This window comes from Centropristis striata, chromosome 1 (genome assembly GCF_030273125.1).
Source record: "Centropristis striata isolate RG_2023a ecotype Rhode Island chromosome 1, C.striata_1.0, whole genome shotgun sequence".
Taxonomy (NCBI): domain Eukaryota; kingdom Metazoa; phylum Chordata; class Actinopteri; order Perciformes; family Serranidae; genus Centropristis; species Centropristis striata.
In genome coordinates this window covers 41,765,726-41,787,415 of record NC_081517.1, presented here as the reverse complement: position 1 = coordinate 41,787,415, position 21,690 = coordinate 41,765,726, and the positions used below count along the sequence as shown (strand labels likewise).

The 21,690-nt window shown below is 38.7% G+C and overlaps 2 protein-coding genes across 3 annotated transcripts in view; both read right to left on the bottom strand.

The window, feature by feature from the left end:
• The window catches only part of pcm1 (pericentriolar material 1), an 88,629-nt gene extending 84,339 nt beyond the window's left edge, over nucleotides 1–4,290 (bottom strand). For both annotated transcript variants that reach the window (XM_059342660.1, XM_059342644.1), the window contains exon 1: nucleotides 3,982–4,290. The gene's annotated coding sequence lies outside the window, so the exon portion shown is untranslated. The remainder of the gene's footprint in view (nucleotides 1–3,981) is intronic.
• A 768-nt stretch (nucleotides 4,291–5,058) lies between these two features.
• Nucleotides 5,059–21,690, bottom strand: part of tll1 (tolloid-like 1) — a 69,301-nt gene continuing 52,669 nt past the window's right edge. Inside the window, exons 19-23 of the mRNA XM_059334378.1 lie at nucleotides 20,372–20,497; nucleotides 14,858–14,985; nucleotides 9,710–9,923; nucleotides 8,705–8,955; nucleotides 5,059–7,673 (exon numbers count right to left, since the gene is read on the bottom strand). Of these exons, the coding sequence (XP_059190361.1) occupies nucleotides 7,539–7,673; nucleotides 8,705–8,955; nucleotides 9,710–9,923; nucleotides 14,858–14,985; nucleotides 20,372–20,497 (854 nt within the window). The 3' untranslated portion in view covers nucleotides 5,059–7,538. The remainder of the gene's footprint in view (nucleotides 7,674–8,704; nucleotides 8,956–9,709; nucleotides 9,924–14,857; nucleotides 14,986–20,371; nucleotides 20,498–21,690) is intronic.

The window sequence follows — 21,690 nt, the reverse complement described above, 5'->3', positions numbered from 1 at the left end:
CTAGGTTCATTTTGTAGCTGCTCTGGAGCTTTCAATCATATCGAATTATGTTTTTCAAAAGCTGGAGTTTGCCAGGTTGTTTGGAATTGTAGATTTTCATATTTACATTTACACTTTCCGATCACTTTGTGGAGTTTTGTAGTCAATGCTTAAGTTTAAAGGTTTAAATTGAAAATTTATTATTGGCCTTGACAAAACAATCTTAACACATGGTCTATTTGTAGCTTCTCTGGAGCTTTCAGTCATATCCATAGACTGTATATCTTTGGAGCCAGTACTAACCATATTTGGATGGCAAGTTGAAAAGGGAAGGAAGAAATAGCTATAGCTAGCTTGCTCAGTTTGCAATATTCATCTGTTATTCAAAATGAACAGCCAACACCATAGAGTGTCTTTAAGTACTAAAAGTACTAAATGCTTAAAAATACATTTTTAGATAACCAAAATCCTACAAATCACTTTCATAAACTGAAAACACACTGTGAAAGTGTCTAAGATCAAAACATACAGAGCATCATGGAAGTGAGCAGTCAGTCACAAAATTACCACTTCCTAACACATACGCTGCTTTAATGTCTATTGTACTCTAAATGGGACCATAATCTACAAAATGACATCATGCTGTATTTAAGAAGACTTGAAATTAGTGATTGAGACCATGAACTCATTAGGAAATTCTAACACTTCAAGTGAGAAGAAGATTTTCTAATAGACTTCTTTACAGTCAGAGTTCTTTTTGAAGCCAGTGGAGTCGCCCCCTGGAGGCCATTAGAAAAAATGCAAGTTTTAGGCAGTTCCCCATAGACTTTTCAGAACTGGAGTTTGCCACGTGTTCACATCACATGATCTTCCTCGGCAGATTTTTTATGCTGAGTTGTTATTAAATTGTAGATTTTTAAATTCGATTTTTAAATTTGTCAAATATTGTTTGACAGGAATATGAGAGAATCCGTCTCATAGTGGGGCCTGATTTTTAATTATTAACAAGTTAGTGGAGTCTCAAGCGTGATAGTAATATAAACATGTTTGGTTTATGTTGAAGGAATTCTGAGCTTTTTGCTTGGCTTTTATTTCTGATTTCCCTTCTTCACTCCTTGAAACAGTTTAGGCTTGGTGCATTGTGGGAACTGTAGTTAGAATTAATATCCACAGAAGCTACAACTGCAGTAGACTTGGCAGCCATTGATGGTATGATAGTATATTGGCCACAAATAGTTCCCAATTAACTGTTGACACTGGGTCTGTGCATTATCTTGAGTAACCAATAGGGGTGTAAATTACAAGGTTCATCATGATATGGTATTATATTGATTATTTGGACAATGATACAATATTTGCTGATATAACAAAGTCTGCCAAGATATTATTTCATTTTGAGTCACGGGTCTGAAATCTGTAAGAGATATCATATACCCTTTTACTCTCTTTTAGACATTTAAATGAAAAAAAGGGAAAAAAGGAACATTGGGATTTCAAAATAATGTGTTTCTTGAAGATGCTAGTATCAATATTGTCAATTTGCATTGATGTTATTGAACCATTGATCCCTGAATTTATATATTGATCCAGATCTATGTATTGTTACATGCCTAATAGCCAAGATATTGTTTCTAGCAAGTTTTTAGAGTTGAAATGATTAGTCCTTTAAGAGAAAATGATTCAGTAACTATTGATAATCAGTAAATAGTTGCAACAGTAGGGTTGATTTCAAAACCTCAGTAAACAAAACCAAAACTATATATAAACGGTAGATACAATTAGGAGTAAGAGATAAATTATGTTTCATCCCATTTTGTGTAAACTGGTCTTTAAGCTTACCTCGTCTTACAGTGATGGTTACAGACTGACTGTAGTTCTCTGGATGAACTGTAGATGGAGCCAAAGTTACAAAGAAAAACTAGAGCAGATCTTTAACCACTACAGCAGCTTAGAGGTTCGGACAACATTGTAATACAACTGACGAAGTCAACCAATATATGGTGTTGATTCAAAATGAATTCAACATGATGCTTTTGTGGACAAAATGCTATTGTAGACAAAACCTACAACCATTCATCAACTGGTTGAAACAGTTGATCTATTTCAGTGCACTGACCTTTCAAAGCTCAGACTGAGCGCCCTCTGATGGCTGACTGGATGTATAACAGCTTTGTGTGTGTGTGTTTTGCACCAAACGTGTGACAACTGAGGCTCATCAAACTGATCCCATAAAGGTAAGTGGATTATCCTCAAGATATCACCAAGCTGTTGTGTTTAAAATGGGTCAAAAGTCAAACATCAATGTTAATCTATGTAGAGCAGCATTCATTATGTTGTTAAGCGCCTAACGCCAATAAAAGCCTCGCTTCTTTTGTATTTATTTTTTATGAGTTCACTCATAAATCATAATCCTTACTAGGCTGTACCGTTATTAAACAGTGGAATATCCTAGATAATAGTACAGTATGAAGTGGTGTATAGGGTTAGAAAAAACTACACCAGAAACTACAGTTTTGACATCAGTGGTGTAAGAAGTATTCAGATCCCTTACTTAAGTACTAATACCATAGTATATAACTACTCCACTATAAATAAGAAGTCCTGCATTCAAAACTTATTTAAGTAAAAGTACAAAATTATCAGCTTCAAAAAGTACTCATTGTGCAAAATTGCCACAGCCATATTTACATATGTTCAAAAGACATTATTATATTATTATTTTTATGCATTTATGTAAGCAGCATTCCACTGTTGTCCAAGTATGGCTAATATTAACTACTTAATATATCTTTACGTATTTATAAACATGGGTAATCATTTAAAATTGATCGTATTTTTTCTTGTTAAATCTTGACCTGAAAAGTAACTAAAGATGGCATCTAAATGTAGTGGAGTAAAAAGTACAATATTTGGCCCTAAAATGTAGTGAGGCAGAAGTAGACAGTTACATTTTGTGTTAATACTCAAGTAAAGTACAAATACATCAAAATTGTACTTATCCCCCAGAGCCCCCTCCCTCATCCCCAATCCCTCCCTTCCCTCTTATGTTGTCCCTTCCTGTCTGTGTCTTATCTTCCTTTTATTCCATTTTATTATTATTTATTTAATTATTTTCTCATATATGGTTATCGTCATTTATTTATTTGTTTATTTTCTATTTGTTTTGTTTTTCTATATTTTGACTATATAATTTTGGTGTTTACATTTATTTTGTACTTGCCTAGTCTAGTTAACTGATATGTGCTCTGACAGCTGATATAATCATGCATCCAAGAAAAATCCAAGAAAAATAATTTTGAAAAGAAAATTTGTACTTAACTACCGTACTTGAGTAAATGTACTTAGTTACAGTCAGTGGTGGAATGTAACTAAGTACATTTACTCAAGTACTGTACTTCAGTACAATTTTGAGATATTTGTACTTTACTTGAGTATTTCCATTTTATGTTACTTTATACTTCTACTTCACTACATTTTGAGGCAAATATTGTACTTTTTACTCCACTATATTTAGCTGCCAGTTTTAGTTACTTTTCAGTTCAAGATTTAACATAAAAACATAATTAATATGAAATGTTTGCTAACATGTTAACATGTTTTAAATTGAACATCATAAGAGTATATTAAGTTGTTAAAATGAGCCCTACCTTGAGAAAATTAAAGCGGTCCGTACATAAATGCATAAAAAATAATAACCCAACAATATATTTTTAGAATATATGAAACAATCTGAGTGGGTCCATTCTGCATAATGAGTACTTTTACTTTTGATACTTTAAGTACATTTTGATGCTGATACTTCTGTACTTTTACTTCAGTAAGTTTTGAATGCAGGACTTTTACTTGTAGTGGAGTAATTTCACAGTGTTGTATCAGTACTTTTACTTAAGTAAGGGATCTGATTACTTTTTCCACCACTGGTTACAGTCCACCTCTTTTTGGCATAATGCGCTATTTCCATATTTCACACAGTTGAAACACAGGTGATTATCAGACACATACCTGTTCTGCTCTTCTCAATGTGGTGTTATTCTGCTCAACTCAGTTCAAGTAGCTAGTTAACCCGGCGTTACAGTTGTCCCGCTGCTTTCAGGGTTGGTAATTCTCTCAGAAAGATGCTTGAAACTCTGAAAGATATTTCTTGACCTCCACCTCCGAATAATAACACACGTGAAGCTAAAGTTCGTCTGTCTTTGACACGCTAACGTTAGCACTTAAGCTAGCCGTGTTTTTCCCAGGAGAACAACATCTTCTTTTTTTTTTTTACGAGACTGGTTTGGTTTACAACAATATCCCGCAGCTGGTTAACAACAATGTGTTTATATTAATTAAGTTTACATTTAAAAGACAAACTTTAACATTTTTGTTGTAGAAGGTAATCTACCTGTTTTTTCATCAAAGAAACTTTAACGTCTGTCAGTTACGAACCGATGACGACATCATTACGTTGGCAAACAACAGCCAATCAGATTTCAGATTTCCAACCGGCAATCAACGGCTTTGCGCATGCGCAGTGTCCTTTTCTACCACAGAAACATTTAGCGGGCTCATTTAGTTCATGGTGTGGTGGTTAGCACACCTGCCTCACAACAAGAGGGTCGCCGGTTCGACTCCAGTCTGCGGCTCATTTTTTGTCTGAGTTTGCATGTTCTCCCCATATCAGCGTGGGTACTCCGGCTTCCTCCCACAGTCCAATAACCTGCACTTAGGTTTAATTGGTGACTGCGGATGAGCGGTTAAGGATAATGAATGAATGAATAAATAATTCATTAACAATAATATGTAATACTCAGTACGACTACAACCACACTTTCTTCTGCTGCCAGTAGGTGGAGCTTTGCCTCAAACACTATGGTCTTATATATGGATGGTGCCACCAGAGTGATAATTCATTTTTTTTTCAGTGTTTAATTGATTACTCATGTTATAAATTGATACATTAAAAAAAACAATTTTAAATCATGAATTTAATTGATTAAATTATAAGCGGCAAGAGCAACAAGAGCATATTTAGCTCTAACAAAACATAGCAAAACATATATTTAAACAAATTGCTTCTTTTACTCAAATTTCGAACTTCATGCAGGTTTCTGCTGCTTGGGTAACACTTCTGGCAAACCCACCTAATGAGAAAACATACCTTAAAGGCAGTTGCACATGACAGTTTCACACCATTTCAACAAAACTGCTGTATTTCAAATCACTTACTATTTCTTTTTACTTTTAGTACATACCACAGCTGCCCTTTAAAAAGTAGACTTATGCACTGTGACATGCAGTATGCATACAACTGGGACATACTTCTTAATCTTAACAATGCACCGTGAAGTTTAGACCCTGTATGCTGCAGAGGATACAGGGTGCATGGCCAGGTGTAGCAGTGTTGATATTTAAACTGAAAAGGTCTATATTTACTCAAGTTGCACACTTCAAACTCCATTATAAAACACAAAACATGGCTGTTGTCGTAGAATAAGTTATCTTTAAAATGATAGCAAAGAAAATTAAGTTAGTCAAACAAAAACACTCAAAATGGGTTTAAGGACTTTTTTTTAGGATGGCTTAATTTACTACACGTTTGGCACAGACTATGACTTGGAAACAGGCCTAATCTGAGCAGTTAACTCCATCGATGTGCTTTTTTAAGAAAAGACTTGATTATAATTATCACAAATGGAAAATGCCAGGATTTGATTTAAGCGTCAATATTTGCTACTCTTGTGTTATCTAAACATAAAAAAACAAGAAACATAAATTAATTCACAGAACACAGCAATAATCCAGGACACACAGATGTACGTAGTTTTTACCTGTGTGTATTTTAATGTCTGATGCAGAGGACTTCATGTCCGTGTCTTCGAACTACAGACACGAAGGTGGAATGATAAAACAAAAAACTACAGTGGATCAGGGTCACCTGGAGCTTGGCACGTACAGCAATGAATGAATTCAACTTAAAAACAAACAGTTTACAGACATACACACACATTAATTCTCTATAATCTCCTATAACACACACTTACACATTTGCATTTAACACGACAGACGATGCAACACCAGTATGCACCTTGATAATCCTTCAACTTTACAGCACTTTGCTCTCCACTTTGCTCCAAATATACAAAGGGGATGTGTGTTCAGATATGTTCGGGGGGAAAGTTTTTTGTGTATTTGTGGATGTGTAAGCATGTGTGTGTGTATCTCTGAGAGCAGCTACAAAATGACACACAAACACACACATGCACCATTGACACTCTATCTCACACAGACTACATTTCCCATGTTTTTTGTTTGTTTGTTTCAACCATTCAAATCTCAAAACAAATGAAATACGCTGCCAAAAAACCTTGAAAACACTCCGCTGACAGAAGAGCATAGGAGTGAGCTCCGATAGCATACATTTTGGTTCTAAGGCAATATTGTAGTTCCACAGGACTAGTGCTGCTGATGCAGTGTGCCGTTTGCACGCTGACTGTCTCCTGTCTCTTGAAAACCTTCACTTCCAACCGCAGTCATCTGTCATTCAGTGTATTTTTATTTTTAGCACCATGGGAATCTCTCCTTCAATCAGAATCGTGTCACTCCGAGAGACAGCTGTGAAAATATTCCCTTCCGATATCCACTTTTTTTTTTTTTTTCTTTCTGGGGGTGAGGTGAAAACATCCATAAAAGTTTGTTACAAGATGGTGCAACTCAAAAACAGCATGGACACACACACACACATACAACATAATGCAAGGCTTAACATTAACATCACAGATCATTTTTGGAAATTCTTCATTTGCATTTTTCTGTATTTTTTTTCTCCCATTCCACGATGGTTGTCTGCATAAGCTTTAAGCAAAAAAAAAAAAAATAAAATAAAAAAGGGCAAATGACGGACTTCAGCCTTTTAGTTTGTTCTTCTTTTCTCTGTACACACAGACACACATACAGTAAACACAATGGGTTTTACAATAAGACATGAAATAAAATCATCTGCAGCCGTTCTGAGCTGGGGTGAAGAGACCAGTTCCCAGGCATCAAAGGCAATAAAAATGTCTAGAGTTTCCTCTCAGTTACTGTGGGTATGAGCAGCCGTCTGATCACAGTAAGTTGCACAGTTCAAGGAGTCAGAAAAGACTCAAATCTCCCGTATTGGATGCATTTTATTTTCAGTAAAAGCTCCTTAGTTCCTCGAGCATCCGCAGTTTGTAATTCTGAATATGAATCTTGTGTGTTTGTGGGTCTGTACTCCACACTGAGGGTAGCTTGATGTGCAGTAATGAAAACCATCTCCTCCACAGAAATGGCTCGTCTCATTTTGATATCTTGTTTTTTCCCGTCTCGTCTCAGAGTGCGGTGACCTGTGTGGAGCCACAGAGGGGAGACTAATGTTCACGTTAAAGCGTCGTCTTCCTCCTCCAGCGGCTGGCAAACGTCCACAAACGTCCGAGAAGAAGGGACAGGCTGTACTTGCCATGGTGAAGGTCAGGGTGAGAGTGGCGGACGGTTGGGCGGGGTGGGGTGGGGGGTGGGGGGGCTGCACGGAGAACAGATGTCACGAGCTGCATGTGAGGTCATTTCCTGGTGTGAAGGCTCTCCTGGAACTTGGTGCTCGTGTAGCGGATGTGGAAGCCCTTCTTGCTGATTGTGTCGTCGCTATGGAAACGGATCAGCATAGTGGCTCCTGGTGAGTAGATCCCCTCCCTGGGCTGAGGAAGGGAAGAGACTCATTTAGAGGTTTGTATAATTTAACTATAAATCCAATAAACAACTGAAGTGTGTTTTTTGTGTGTGTGTTTTGAGTACTTTTCCCACCACCTGTCGGGAACGCCTATATTTCCTGTGAAATGACTCCACTACAAGTAAAGTCCTGCATTCAAAACTTATTTCAGTAAAAGTACAGAAGTATCAGAGCCAAATTGTACTTAAAGCATCAAAAGTACTCATTATGCAGAATGGCCCCACTCAGATTGTAATATATATATTTTATGTACTGTAGTTTTTAGTAAATAGGTTGCCTAGGTTGTTCTTTTTATTTAATTGTGTTGTCATTGTCTACGTGTGTATCTATCTATCTATCTATCTATCTATCTATCTATCTATCTATCTATCTATCTATCTATCTATCTATCTATCTATCTATCTATCTATCTGTCTATCTATCCATCTATCTATCTATCTATCTATCTATCTATCTATCTATCTATCTATCTAAATGACTGAAACAAGACTAAACAGTATATTTTTTGGACTCTAAATCCATCTTCAGATAAAAAAACGGTAACGCTTTATAATAAGGTCCTTAATAACCATTAATTAACAAGTAATAAGGCATTGTTCTCACTAGATCCGGTAGTTGCAAAAAGCATAGTTAACTTATAGTTAACTTATAATAGATGAGCAATAAAGTATATTTTAATATCAATAAGCAAACAAAATAAGATTAATAAAGGCATGGCAAAGACATAATGGGTGGGTCATGGGTGTTTGTAATGCCATTATTAACACTTATATAAGCTTATAAACACACAATAATATTAATAAGCATCTTGTAAGGACTTACAAGGGCCTTATTACTTGTTAATTAATGGTTATTACAAGGACCTTAATGTAAAGCGTTACCAAAAACACATTTGGTGCTCTAGTTAGTTTTGACAGCAGCAGTTTTTAGACAACAATGGAGCTTTAAAGCAAGTAAGTTTTCACATGAAAGATGAAATATAAGCCTTTAAAATCTTACCCCTGAACCACAGAAGCGGCCGAGTCGATGCGAATTGGCATCGTAGCCGTTGTACAGCTCGATGTAGTCGTAACCACAGTCAGCTTCCTCCTCCACCTCGAATGTAATGAAGCTCAGCTCGATGCCGTAACCCTGCTCGGCCGTCAGCAGCCACTCGCAGTCAGTGTGACCCGGGTAATTATTGTCTCCAAACTGAGAGTGAGAGTAGAGGTTCTTCTGACGCACTTCTGCTTTCAGACGACCTCCACACTCTGCAGGGACACAGGATCAGCAAAGAAAGACATTTTTAATCAGAAAATGAGGCATTTGTTAGTGTAGTGACCCGAATGCTACTCAAAAAAGATGCCACTATTATGATGAGATCCCGTTTATAGTCATTTACGCACACAAATGAAATGTCTACTTTACGTATATCCATTAACTCAGTTTATTATAATGTTTCCAAACAAATATATACTTCTTTCTTAAACAAATAAACTTATATTTCCAACGTATATATCACATTTCTGCGCGTAAATTACTATAAACGGGATCTCATCATAATAGTGGCATCTTTTTTGAGTAGCAATTGGGTCACTACAAAAGTCAAAAAACTGTGTGCCTCTCGGGCATCTCACCCAATCAGTCATACACCGGTGAGTTATATTAACTCATGACCTCAGAATCCATAATGAGCGCTCTTCTCCACCCGGTGGTGGGCGGCGCAAACAAACAAACAAACAAACAAAACAAAGCAAAATGGCTCTTACAGTTAGATTTAGTTTTGTCCCAAACAGTCACTAAACACAAGTCAGACTTCATGAATGACTTTGATTGTGTATGTGCTGTGAAGAACCACTAGAGGGAGATATTTCTCTTAAAAAACTGTTCGAACTTGAGCAATCATAGCTGGTGATTGAGAGTGAAGCTGTTAGCAGACACAAAAATTAACACTCAGTGTTGCACATAAAGTAAGATATTATCAAACACATATAAAGATGCTCCACACACAAAAAACACACACACCTGTGGAGTGTGTAGCCTGGAAGCCCTTCCTCTGTACTGAGGCGTCAGAGATGAAGCGGAGGTACATCTTGTTTCCGGTGGAGACCAGCTGCTCCGGGATCTTACTGCCACACAGTCGACCCAAGATGGCTGCCGTGTCGCTGTCCCCGTCAAAGGCCTCCAGATGGTCGTATGCACATTCCTGATGCTGCTCGATCTCAAACTCGTTGAAGGCCTGAAAGCGTAGAAGCAGAGAGGGTGAGAGGCTGCTGGGTGAGATGTGAGTGTGTTAATAACTGCTTTAGAAAAACAGAACAGTAAGAGAAAGACATGGTTGTTTTTAGTCCTGTTTGGAACATGGGGCAGTGGTGCACAAATGAGCATAACAACAACAAACACAAAATACTTCCAGGCTCATAAGCTTGAAGGCCGCGTCAGAGATTTTGACTTGTCGTAGTAGAAAAGAAAAGAAAAGGTGAAATTGATGACATCAACAATGGCTCAGTTGCATTAAGTTTCTCAGTAAGTTATTCCAACGAGCTAGCAGACAAGATACCTGGACGCTACCTGGAGTGGAATGCAATCATTAATGTGATTAAGTAAACATGCTTTTACTACTGTGTCATGTCAAGATATTTACTTTGTAAAGTGTCTATTTACAACTGAAATTGATAACAAACTATGATGATGATTATGTGATTTGATTTGATCCACCCTCTCAAAACCTTGAGTCAAAAGTTAGCCCTATAGATTTAACATGATTGGCTGTTTATTATCCCTTTTCGTCCAAGGCCATTCCAGGTCTGGTTCGTAGCCGGTGCCCTTTCTTGAACCAGTTCATTGAATTTCGACGGCCAACGAACCGGTTCTCAGCCAGGAACACTGGTTCCAGAGTGGCACCAACTCCTTGCTGTCTCCAACCATGAACTGATTACGTCAGGGGCTGGGAGCGGGATTATCGTGACTAACAAGACCAACAAAAGCATTGTGACCGGCATTTTTAAAAACACAGATCTTCACTATGGATGCAACAGTTTTCAAGGCTTCATTAATTGAAATACAATACCTTATATGCTTGAAGTTGGTGCTAGCATTTATGGGAAAGCAGAGACGGATACAGATAATACAGTGACGTGTTGACATGGCTCTCTAGCTTGTGGAAAGCAAACAGGTACTGAGAAGGTTCGCAAGTTGAACCAACTGTGAACCAGCACCAGCACTAGAACTAGAACCAGGTTTGCGTTGGCTGAAAAGTGGTATATAAGACGTTTTCTTTGCAGGTGTAACATTGCATCCTTTAGGGGTGTGCTATCACAGCAACACAGCCAGACTGGTGTCATACTGTGTCATGCACATTATGATTTATGTTCATGTGAGGGGGGCATGTGATACGAGCATGTTGGATGTGTTTCTGCTCACAGATCTTACAACGGTGCAGCAGCAACACAGCGTCTTCGTCTTACAACCAACACAACTCTCTCTGGTGCTGTTCTCCCTGACTGGGAACACACATATGGGTCTTCCAATCCAGCCCCCTGCACCTCAGGTACCCCATCATTGTTTCAATCCAGGGATGGGGCAGGCATTCAACTTAGGGCACCCACTGTGAGGTACATAGTTATGTGATAAATTCCTAATTTATATATTGGGGCCTTTTTCAGCTTTATTTGACAGTAGTTAAGATACAGAGAGGGGGAGTCTTGCAGGAAAAGGACTCTGAGCCATATTCGAACCCGAACCAACTGCGTGCAAAGATTAAACCTTGATGCTATGTGCTCTACTGATGACCCACTGGGACGCATAATATCACTACTTTAATCAAAGTAACCCAAATTCTGTCATCAGTTACTTAAAGGTTTGCAACAGTACGAGGCACTTATGGTAAGGATGCTGAGAATGTTTTAAATCATTTTTCAGGCTCTTCTGTCAGTGTTACACATCTTTAAAACTCAAACCAAAATAAACATATCTGCATTGCATATTATTTAATATTCATCTACACAACAGAACGCTGCCTGCCTGCTTCTTTGCCTACACTTTGCTTACACACTGACATGCATGTACCCAGTGTCACGATTCCTAATCTAATCAAGTCACTGTGAGCTGAGTCATAACACCGTGCAGGCCTCTCTCCCACACAGTCACACACCTCTTTAATTGTCTCTGGAGCCGAGCTCCGTCACGCCCCCCACGCCAACACCACTGGCAGGCGGACGGAGAGAGGAGAGCGAAGGTGGGCTGATGTGAGGATGATTACCGAGAAGGGGAATCGTTTGATTCTGGGGTCGTGATGGCTTCCAGATGTTCCTGACTGTGGCTCGGCAGAGACACTGGTTTGTGGATCTGCTTACTAAAACCAAGGGAATTTACTGTGTGTGTGTGTGTGTGTGTGTGTGTGTAGTGAAGAAGCACTAACAGAGTGACCTTCATGCCTATGCTCAGATTTCTGGTATTAAATATATCCCGCTGCGATGTTATTACCGTGGATACATAGAGCTCCCCTGATAATCTCGACACACGTTAAAACAAATCTCCCAAGTTGTGTGTAAATCACATGTAGTCACATTCAAAACAGGCCCAAAAACTACTAAAATGTGTGATCTTGGCTGATGATGTAATGTGTTTTCAGTTACGTAAGCGGCGAGTAGAGATTATCAAAACGAAATGAGTTTTGATGACAGTTTGAAACATGCAGCGACCTCGGCGTGCGGCCGCTGAGAGGAAGTGAGGTGACGAGCCAAATCCTAAACATTTGGCTGTGTGTCTAGACAAGGAATGTGTGTGTATGTATGTGTGTGTGTGTGTGTGTGTGTGTGACTTCACTGTTTGTGTGTGTGACACTATTTTCATGAGGAACATGAGTTGATAGGGGGTTGTGGTGCTCGATTCTGGCAACGATTGTTATGGTTAAATTGGTCGAAATGGAGATAACAATTGTTTAACACTATTATTTACCCTTTGAAATGACCTAGTTTTCTGCATTAATTTGGCATACAATTTTATCTTATCTGCAGAAGATAAGTCTTGAAGATAACTACACTAAAAGGTCCCCCTTTCCTCCACAACACACTGGTCCTCATGCATATCAGAAACCAATTTCACCTGGCACTATTTTGTTTCTTGAAAAAGCAAGAATATACCATGACAGCTGCCAGTACAGTGTAAATGGTAAATGGACCTGCACTTATATAGCGCTTTTCTAGTCGCTTTGCAACCACTCAAAGCGATTTACACTACAGACTGCGCTCATTCACCCTTTCACACACACATTCATACTGGTGGCAGAGGCTACCCTAAACGGTGCCACCTGCCACCATTGGGAATTCATTCACACACCGATGAACGCAGCATCAGGAGCATTTTGGGGTTCAGTATCTTGCTCAAGGATACTTCGACATGTAGGCTGCGACGGTCAGGGATCGAACCACCAACCCTTCGTTTCTCTACCAACTGAGCCATAGCCGCCCGGTGTACAGGCCGGTTGCGTTTTTTTGGTGGAATGTGCAACCTATGAGTGTATATACAGGTAGTTTTGTGGACTAAAAGCCTGATAGTTTTGTGACAGTGACAGCTTGCCGGAACTATCTACCCTACGATCGGAACCCGCAGCAACACCAGCAAGTATTTCATCAAAATCAAACCAAATCGAAATGACTTTATTTATCCCCGAGGGGAAATTCAGTTAGTCTTTTAGCTCTGTTAGAATGAGACAGCCTGATGGCTGTAGGAGAGAAGGATCTTTTGAATCTCTCCGTCCTGCAACAGAGAGAGAGGAGCCGTCCACTGCTGTTTTTTTGGTCCATAAAGGTTTTGTGTAGCGGATGATCTGGGTATTTCAGGATGGCCTTGGACATGTTGACAAGTCATCTCTCCACCACCTCCTCCAGTGTGTCCAACCTGGCTCCAACCACAGAACCAGCTCTTTAGACCAGTCTGTCCAACCGCCTTGCATCTCTGTGTGTGATGCTGCCTCCCCAGCAGGCTGCAGCATAAAACAACACACTACCACCACACACTGATAAAACATCTGCAACTTAATGTCCAAAATCTTGAACTACCCCTTTATAAAGTGTGAAGCATCTTCTGAGGTGACATACTGTCACGTCATCACCTCTCCTGTCTCTTTTCGGGATAAATAACCGACACATCATACTTCGAACTTTACAGCCTTGACTCTCTTCAATGCACGATGTACACAGCAGAGCAAAATAAGTCGGTTCATTCCTGAATAAGTACATCTGCAGTAACTCAAAAAATGTGCAGATGACTATTTGTGGTGACACATAAATGAACAAATGCATGTGTGTGCGACTGTGCAGGCCAAACACACGCATATATACACACAGAAAGCCACAAGGACACAGATGGCCACTGCCCAAGGCCTCTTTCTAACGCATGAGCACACGCTCGCAGTTAGCCCGAATATACAAACGTGCACTTTCTCCTCCATTCACATTTGGGTTTCATAAGTAGAACATGAGAAAGAGAGATCATAGAGAAAGAAGAGGGGGAGGGCAGCCTGAGGGTTTAACATAAGATATATGACCCCACAGACAGAATAATGCATTGTTATGAGAAAGGGAAGAAGGCAAATAATGCTAAAGTAAAGGGTTTAACCCTTTGATGCACAACACGGGTCAAAAATGACCCGCATTCATTTCCCATGTTATTTATTGCTTGCTGTGTGTTTCTTTTGATATCAACTTATTTCATGATTGAATATTGTAAATATTTTTTACATATCTTGTTTTTGATAACAACAGATCATTATTTTCATTTTGCCTCTCATAATTTATTAAGAAAAAAAAGTTTTTGTATTATTACATAGCTAACTACTAGCTTGCTAAGCTAACTACTTAGCTAAATACTTAGCCAAGAAGTTAACTTAACAAGCTACTGAGCTAAAAAATGGATATGGCTCATTTTTCACCCATGTTGTGTATTAGAAGAGTAGGGACAGAAAAAGGGATTTTATTCAAAAATGAATAAAGGAAAACATAAAAATTAGGATGTATGATGATCAAAAACAAACTAATTGAGGAAAACCTGGAATACTGAATGATGAATTTTTGCAAAGATATAGAACATAAAAACTGTCGGGTCACTTTAGACCCATGTTGTGCACCAAAGGGTTTAAGAGGCTTCACAAGCTCCTTTCAACACACTTACTATCTTGATTCGGTGTCCCGGTGTGGCTGTGATGTCCCAGGTGCACTCCTTACGGCTGGGATACTTGTCCGGCCAGTTCGGGCTGCTCAGGGTCCCACTGGGGCTGTGGATCTTATGCTCACACTCAGCTGAACACACACAGAAACACACAAGCACACACACAGAGAGGAAGTTAAAATCATGGCTGCACAGGAAAAGGTCAGAGGAAATGGAAAGGGAACAGGAAGGAGAGAAACGAGAGAACCCAAAGAGAGAGAAAAGATTTCAAAGAAACACATCCTGATGACAAGTTCAGTGTGAATTTCACATGCACGCACAGCAGTAAGCCCTCTGTACTTTGCATGGATGGAGTATAGCACATAAAAAATCTCTTGAAGTACAAGTCATCTATTACCTACATTATTTAAGTTAATGTTTTTATTTTGGTTGGTATTTGAAGCTTAAATAGGATCTGTATTTATAGAAGCAAGAGCAAAAAAACATAATATGGATCCAATGTAGGAAATGTAATTTTTCTGTACTTTTAGTTCCGTTCTGTGACACAAAAAAAACACAGTACTCATTACAAACACTCCTATCTGAGCCTTTGATGATGTTAAGGATGTTTAGGAAATTAATCCTAAAAACACAGGACGTGTACGATGTGGGTCTAAACATCTTATTTTTTTGCAGGCCACAGATACAAGATTATTAACACATCCAGCAATTTCAATAAAATCACTTTAGGATTCAAATTCAAATGCTTTGTTACATTGTACGAGAAGTTTTGAGTCATTGTTGAGTGTTTTGAGTCACATGCTGCAGCCTTCACAGTCACCACATCTCAACCCAGTAACCTGCTGGGACATTAAGCTTTGCCTAAATTGCTACTCTATTATGCTTAAGAACTGTAAAATGTTTTAATTAATGTGAGACTGAGGACACTCCTCCACAAGTTAAAACATTTCTTTGAATACCTGAAGAAGAATTTCATGCTGGAACATCTGTAAATTATTACAATATTTTTAAGTGTGCAAACCATTTTTTTCCTCCTTTTTTCACATTGTTAGTTGTTAAACACATATTTTTTTTCTGGAGCTGAAGATGCAAGATTTCTGTTGTCCTATCGGGCAGAAGGGTATAACAATGTTTACTAGGTGAAGCACAAGCATTTCAATTATCCTGGAAACAGCAGTTTAGTTGGGGAGGATGTGGGCAAAACTGTAAATATGTTGCACAGTTTGCCGCAAAATTTGAGAGCAAGAAGGATAAAACGTGGCTGTTTGTCAAAGGCACGTCAAGATTGAAAAATTGCCGCTCTAGTGGCAACTGCACCACGCTTGCATGGTTGCATTGTTGTATTCCGACAGCCATTCCTTAAAAAAAACAATTTGTACAGGGGCGAGTAAATACGGAAGCGCATTGCATTCACTGGATAAAAAAAAATAGACACCTTATCTCATAATTACGAGATCTTTTCTCATAATTACGAGATCCTGATCTCGTAATCACAATACAGACGAACAGTGTCTGCTAAGAAGCACCAATCCTAACAGGTAGCATATCAAAACGACGGGGAGAAACTCAGCTAAAAGCCGTTACCAAGCATTGCCACCCAAATGAAACATAGTTCAATCCCAACGAAATTATATGGGCATGTAACAAAAACACGAAAACGAGGCATGTTAACTTTAGTGCTTCTGCTACTTTCACCACTTCAACCAAACCACACAAAGAAAGATAGCGCCATCATTGCCACTGAGAGAGGATTTACAGACGTTTCCTTTTTCTTTATCTTACGAGGATCTCGTAATCATGAGATCAGGATCTCGTAATTACGAGAAAAGGTGTCTATTTTTTTTTTTATCCAGTGAATGCAATGCGCTTCTGTAAGTAAAAGTTAAATTCAGGCAAGTAGCTTTTGACCCATTTGCCCAACCAGGCACATGAAAAAAAACATGAACATTGCACCTTGTTGTCATTGCTTTGTTTGTTATTCCCAAGCTCGAAACACCATTATTCACCGATGGGTAAATTCCTATAACTCTAATACTGCACATGACAACACAACATCTGTGGGTTGGTACTGTAGCTAACAGGCTAACAGCTGTGAAGCAACTCTTTCTGGTTCAAGTTTGAACTCCTTTTCTCCTGGGAAGTTTGCAGGAGTTCAAATAATAGAAACAAGTTATCCACAGCATCCCTCAGAGTCACACATGGCATTTACGTGTGTGTGTGTGTGTGTGTGTGTGCTGTTTGAGTTAAATGAATGGCTTAATGAGGATGATGGGAGGCAGGAGGCATGCACAAGACAACAGGATGAATTCCAGAGTGACAGTTTTTATTGAGACTCAGACAAACTGAACCCACGTACAGAATGAGATGAATTAATTTACAAGAACAATGTAGAAACGTAAAGAAAACTCTTCTAACAGGCAAAGAAATAAATACAGACGTCATATTCGACACACACTATTGATACAGAAACCCTCACACCTTTAAAAAATCTAGCTACTGACATGATACAGTTAGTACCATAAGTATGTTGCCTGACAGAGCAGCAAAAGTAACAGTAACAGTTTACAATGCCACAGCATCATAATATTACTAATCAAGTAAATAATCCATGAGCTTCAAGTTTAACAGACGTCTTTCTTTCATTAAAAACAGATACAATTGGATCCCTGAGACCATAAAAAATACAGAAGTTTTCGTCTTTTTTGCTTTTCTTTTCTTTCCCACAGCTGTTGTCTCAGAGCGTCACACACTTGTGGCAGGAGACTACGATCACTAAAAAGTGATGTTTATATAAATCCAACATGTTAACAGAACATGTCACGCTATCCACATGTTAAAACTTTCACACGCACATGCTGTCTGTATGTACATAAGCACACACAAACGGACACAAGCTGTGTGATGGAAATATGGATTTACATGACTCTGCAAGGTTACTGGGTCAAGCTGCTCTAATGCCCACATAAACACACACACATACACACACAGGAAGACGGCGCTACATGCGAAGCTTTCAAGCTCCCAGATGTTTGAAACATGAGTGTTTTTATGAGCAGCACAGGGAGCCTTTAGTGAGGTGAGGATGTGTGTGTTGATGTGGTGTGTGTGTGTGTGAGTGTGTGTGTGCACGTTCAAAAGTTCAACTTGAAAGAACGGACTATAATCTGTCAATTCAACAGTTGTGTGTATGTAGAGCGTGTGTGTGTGTGTGTGTGTGTGCATGGGAATGTGCTAACAGCTTTTAATAAATAATGTTTTCTGTTAAGCTGAATCCTTTTCCCTCCTCTCTGTGTGTCTTTTTTCTTACACACACACACACACACACACACACACACACACGAACACACACACACACACACGAACACACACACACATCACAGTGAACACAGTTTTAGTGACTTGCAGGCAGAGCTGTTTCAAGGTCAAGTTAAGATTCAGTCTGAACTTCTGGACCACTGACCTCTAACTTATCACAAAACAAACGCTGCGTTATAATTTTATAACATAAATCATCTATAAATCAATAACTTCAAGCTAGTTATGTGGTAATTACCTTGAAATTTGGTTTGGTCTGTTTTTGCTGCATCTTTGCAACTTTGGAGTCGATCTATCTTAAGTCCTTTAGGTAAGAAAAAAGTCATATCTCAAGTGTTTCAGAGTAAGTCTCAAGTCTGTAATGGAGGTTCGACATGATTCAAACAATATAACACGGTTTAAAGCGTACGGTGCAAATGCATTTAGGGCGTGTCTAACTCAACTTTTGTTCATTAAACGGCTCATAAACTTGATCATGGAAGTTCTACATTTGAGGAAAAGTAGTGCCAAATGAAACAGCTGGGGATAGCAACAAAAATCGGTGAACATATCGTTCATATAGCATACACATAAACGGGTATAACATATTTAGGGCCTTTGTTTAGGTGGTTAAAATACGTTTTGTGACAGGCTCGGTCTGCAGAATGTTTCCTGGCTAGAGCTTGAATCTGGTTCTCCAAACTTGGAACGTGCAGACCATCATCTACTACACCAGGGGTCAGCAACCTTTACTTACAAAAGAGCCATTTTGGGCCAAAAAAAATCCAAAATTTCTCATAATGGAGCCACAAAATAATTTTTTGAGCCTTAAAATGAAGATCAAACAGCCTTAATTTAAGCCTAATTAGTCCACCAACATGACAGTTATTAATATGGTTTTGTCAGAATGCAGTGAGGCAAACCCTAACCCAAGTGCAAATAAGAGGCTGGACTCCTGAGAAAGATCTCAGAAAGCTAGCCTGGCAAGGGAAACTCAAAACTAGACTTGAATTTGACAAAATTTAGAGGACAAGGTGCCGGGCCGTAGACTTTCATAAGCTATGATGCACATTTTAGTTGACTAAAATGTTAAAAGAAAATGTTTTACTGCCATTTTTAAACCACACGTTTTTACAATTGAAGAATACAAATTGATTTGGGCCTACACGAATGATAAATTAAAATTAAAATGTAAAGAAATAACTTTTATTGTTTCCTATAATTCTTTGGTCACAGCCACAGGGAGCAGCTGTAGATGGCCTGAAGAGACACATGTGGCTCCGGAGCCTCGGGTTCCCTACCCCTGTACGACATGAATCACATCGACATCGACTCATACAACCCCACTTCAAACTAGCCCTTTAACCCTTTATCAGGCGAAGAACCGTATTTGGTAACTTCAGCTGATATCCAAAATAAAAAATAAGAATATTTTGAGAAAAAAGTTGCAAATTTACTAGATTAAAGTGGCAAATCTACGAGAAAAAAACTCGCAGATTTAAGAGATTTAAAGTAGCAAATCTGCGTGGAAAAAAGTCGCAGATTTATGAGAAAGAAGTGGGGAAAAAAGCTACTTTTCTCGCAGATTCACCACTTTTAATCTCGTAAATCTGCGACTTTTTTCACACAGATTTGCCACTTTAAATCTCGTAAATCTGCGACTTTTTTCGCACAGATTTGCCACTTTAAATCTCGTAAATCTGCGACTTTTTTCGCATAGATTTGCCACTTTAAATCTCTTAAATCTGCGCCTTTTTTTCTTGTAGATTTGCCACTTTAATCTAGTAAATTTGCAACTTTTTTCTCAACCCCATTTTGATATCCACTGAAGTTACCAAATATAGTTCTTCGCCTGATAAAGGGTTAAAGCCTTTTAGAACAAGTGAAACATTTTACGACCCTTTTTTTTGTTGTTGTTCTAGGATTTTACCAGGTCAAAACTTGAGACTTGAAAACACATCTTAAGCTTCAAGTCCACAGCTCTGCTCACAGGCTCCAAGTGATGAGTTTATGTATGTGAAGATGAATGCTGTCCTCATATGGAGCGAACCAGTCTGCTGTCATGAGGACTCTGATGTGGATAAACAGCGTACGAGCTGTATGATGGACGATGGCTGTTCTTGTGAATGAGCACATGCTTGTGTGAGTGTGGCGGCCCGTGCATGTGCACTCCGATGCTTTTGTGCCAGTGTGTGTGCTGATGTGAATGTGAGTGAAACCCACCTTCCTTACAGTCATGTTTGTTCTCATGCAGTACAAAGCCATGGCGGCACTGACACACGTAAGAGCCCACTGTGTTGATGCACTCGTGCTGGCAGCCGCCGTTGTCCTTGCTGCACTCATCTTTGTCTGTGAGGGATACACATGCAACACATCACTCATGTGGAAACAGCAAGAAAGACGAGGTGGAGCGAGGCAAGAGGTCACGCAGGGGAGAGGAGTGGAAAGATGAGACCTTAAGGAAAGGGAGGGGTGTTTTTGAGAAAGAAAAGAGGATGATAAGGAAAGGACAGACAGCAGGGAGAAGAAGGCAGAGGTGGAGGAACAAACAGTGATACACAGAGAAGACCAGATGGAAATCAAACGAGTGTTAAAAAAAAAAAGTACAGTACAAGTAAGAGAAACATGAACATAAATATCCAGTCATCATGCTCTGCAAACACGATCACCCACAACAAGGTAATACTGCAAGAAACATTATTATTCACCTGTTAATAGAAAGTTTTCATTACAGAGTTGAGAGTTAACCCTTAATAGGGCACTCATTGGAATACTTGCAAATTCCAAATTTCAACCCTAGAGAATATTGGAGGATATTACATACATCCAGAATGTGTAAAAAAAAAAAAAAAAACATACGGACCCAGGGGAGGTGGGTAAAATTTTGAGAATTTTTTAAATAAGATTTAAAGTGGTGAATCTGCAAGAAAAAAGTTGAGTCTGCGACTTTTTTCGCACAGATTTGCCACTGTAAATCTCTTGAATCTGCAACTTTTTTTCTTGTAGATATGCCACTTGTAAGTAGTTCTAGTAAATTTGCAACTTTTTTCTCGAAATATTACCCCTGTGAGGTCGCAGATTTACGAGAAAAAAGTGGGAACTTTTTTCTCCCAGATTCACCACTTTAACCCTTAATAGGGCACTCATTGGAATACTTGCAAATTCCAAATTTCAACCCTAGAGAATATCGGAGGATATTACATACAGCCAGAATGTGTAAAAAAAAAAAAAAAAAAAAACGAAAATAATATTTTGAGAAAAAAAGTTTACGAGATTAAAGTGGCAAATCTACGAGAAAAAATGCGTAGATTCATGAGATTTAAAGTGGTGAATCTGGGAGAAAAAAAGTTGCTTTTTTTCCCACTTTTTTCTTGTAAATCTGCGACTTTTTTCGCGCAGATTTGCCACTTTAAATCTCTTAAATCTGCAACTTTTTTTCTTGTAGATTTGCCACTTTAATCTAGTAAATTTGCAACTTTTTTCTCGAAATATTACCTGAAGTTACCAAATATAGTTCTTCGCCTGATAAAGGGTTAAAATTA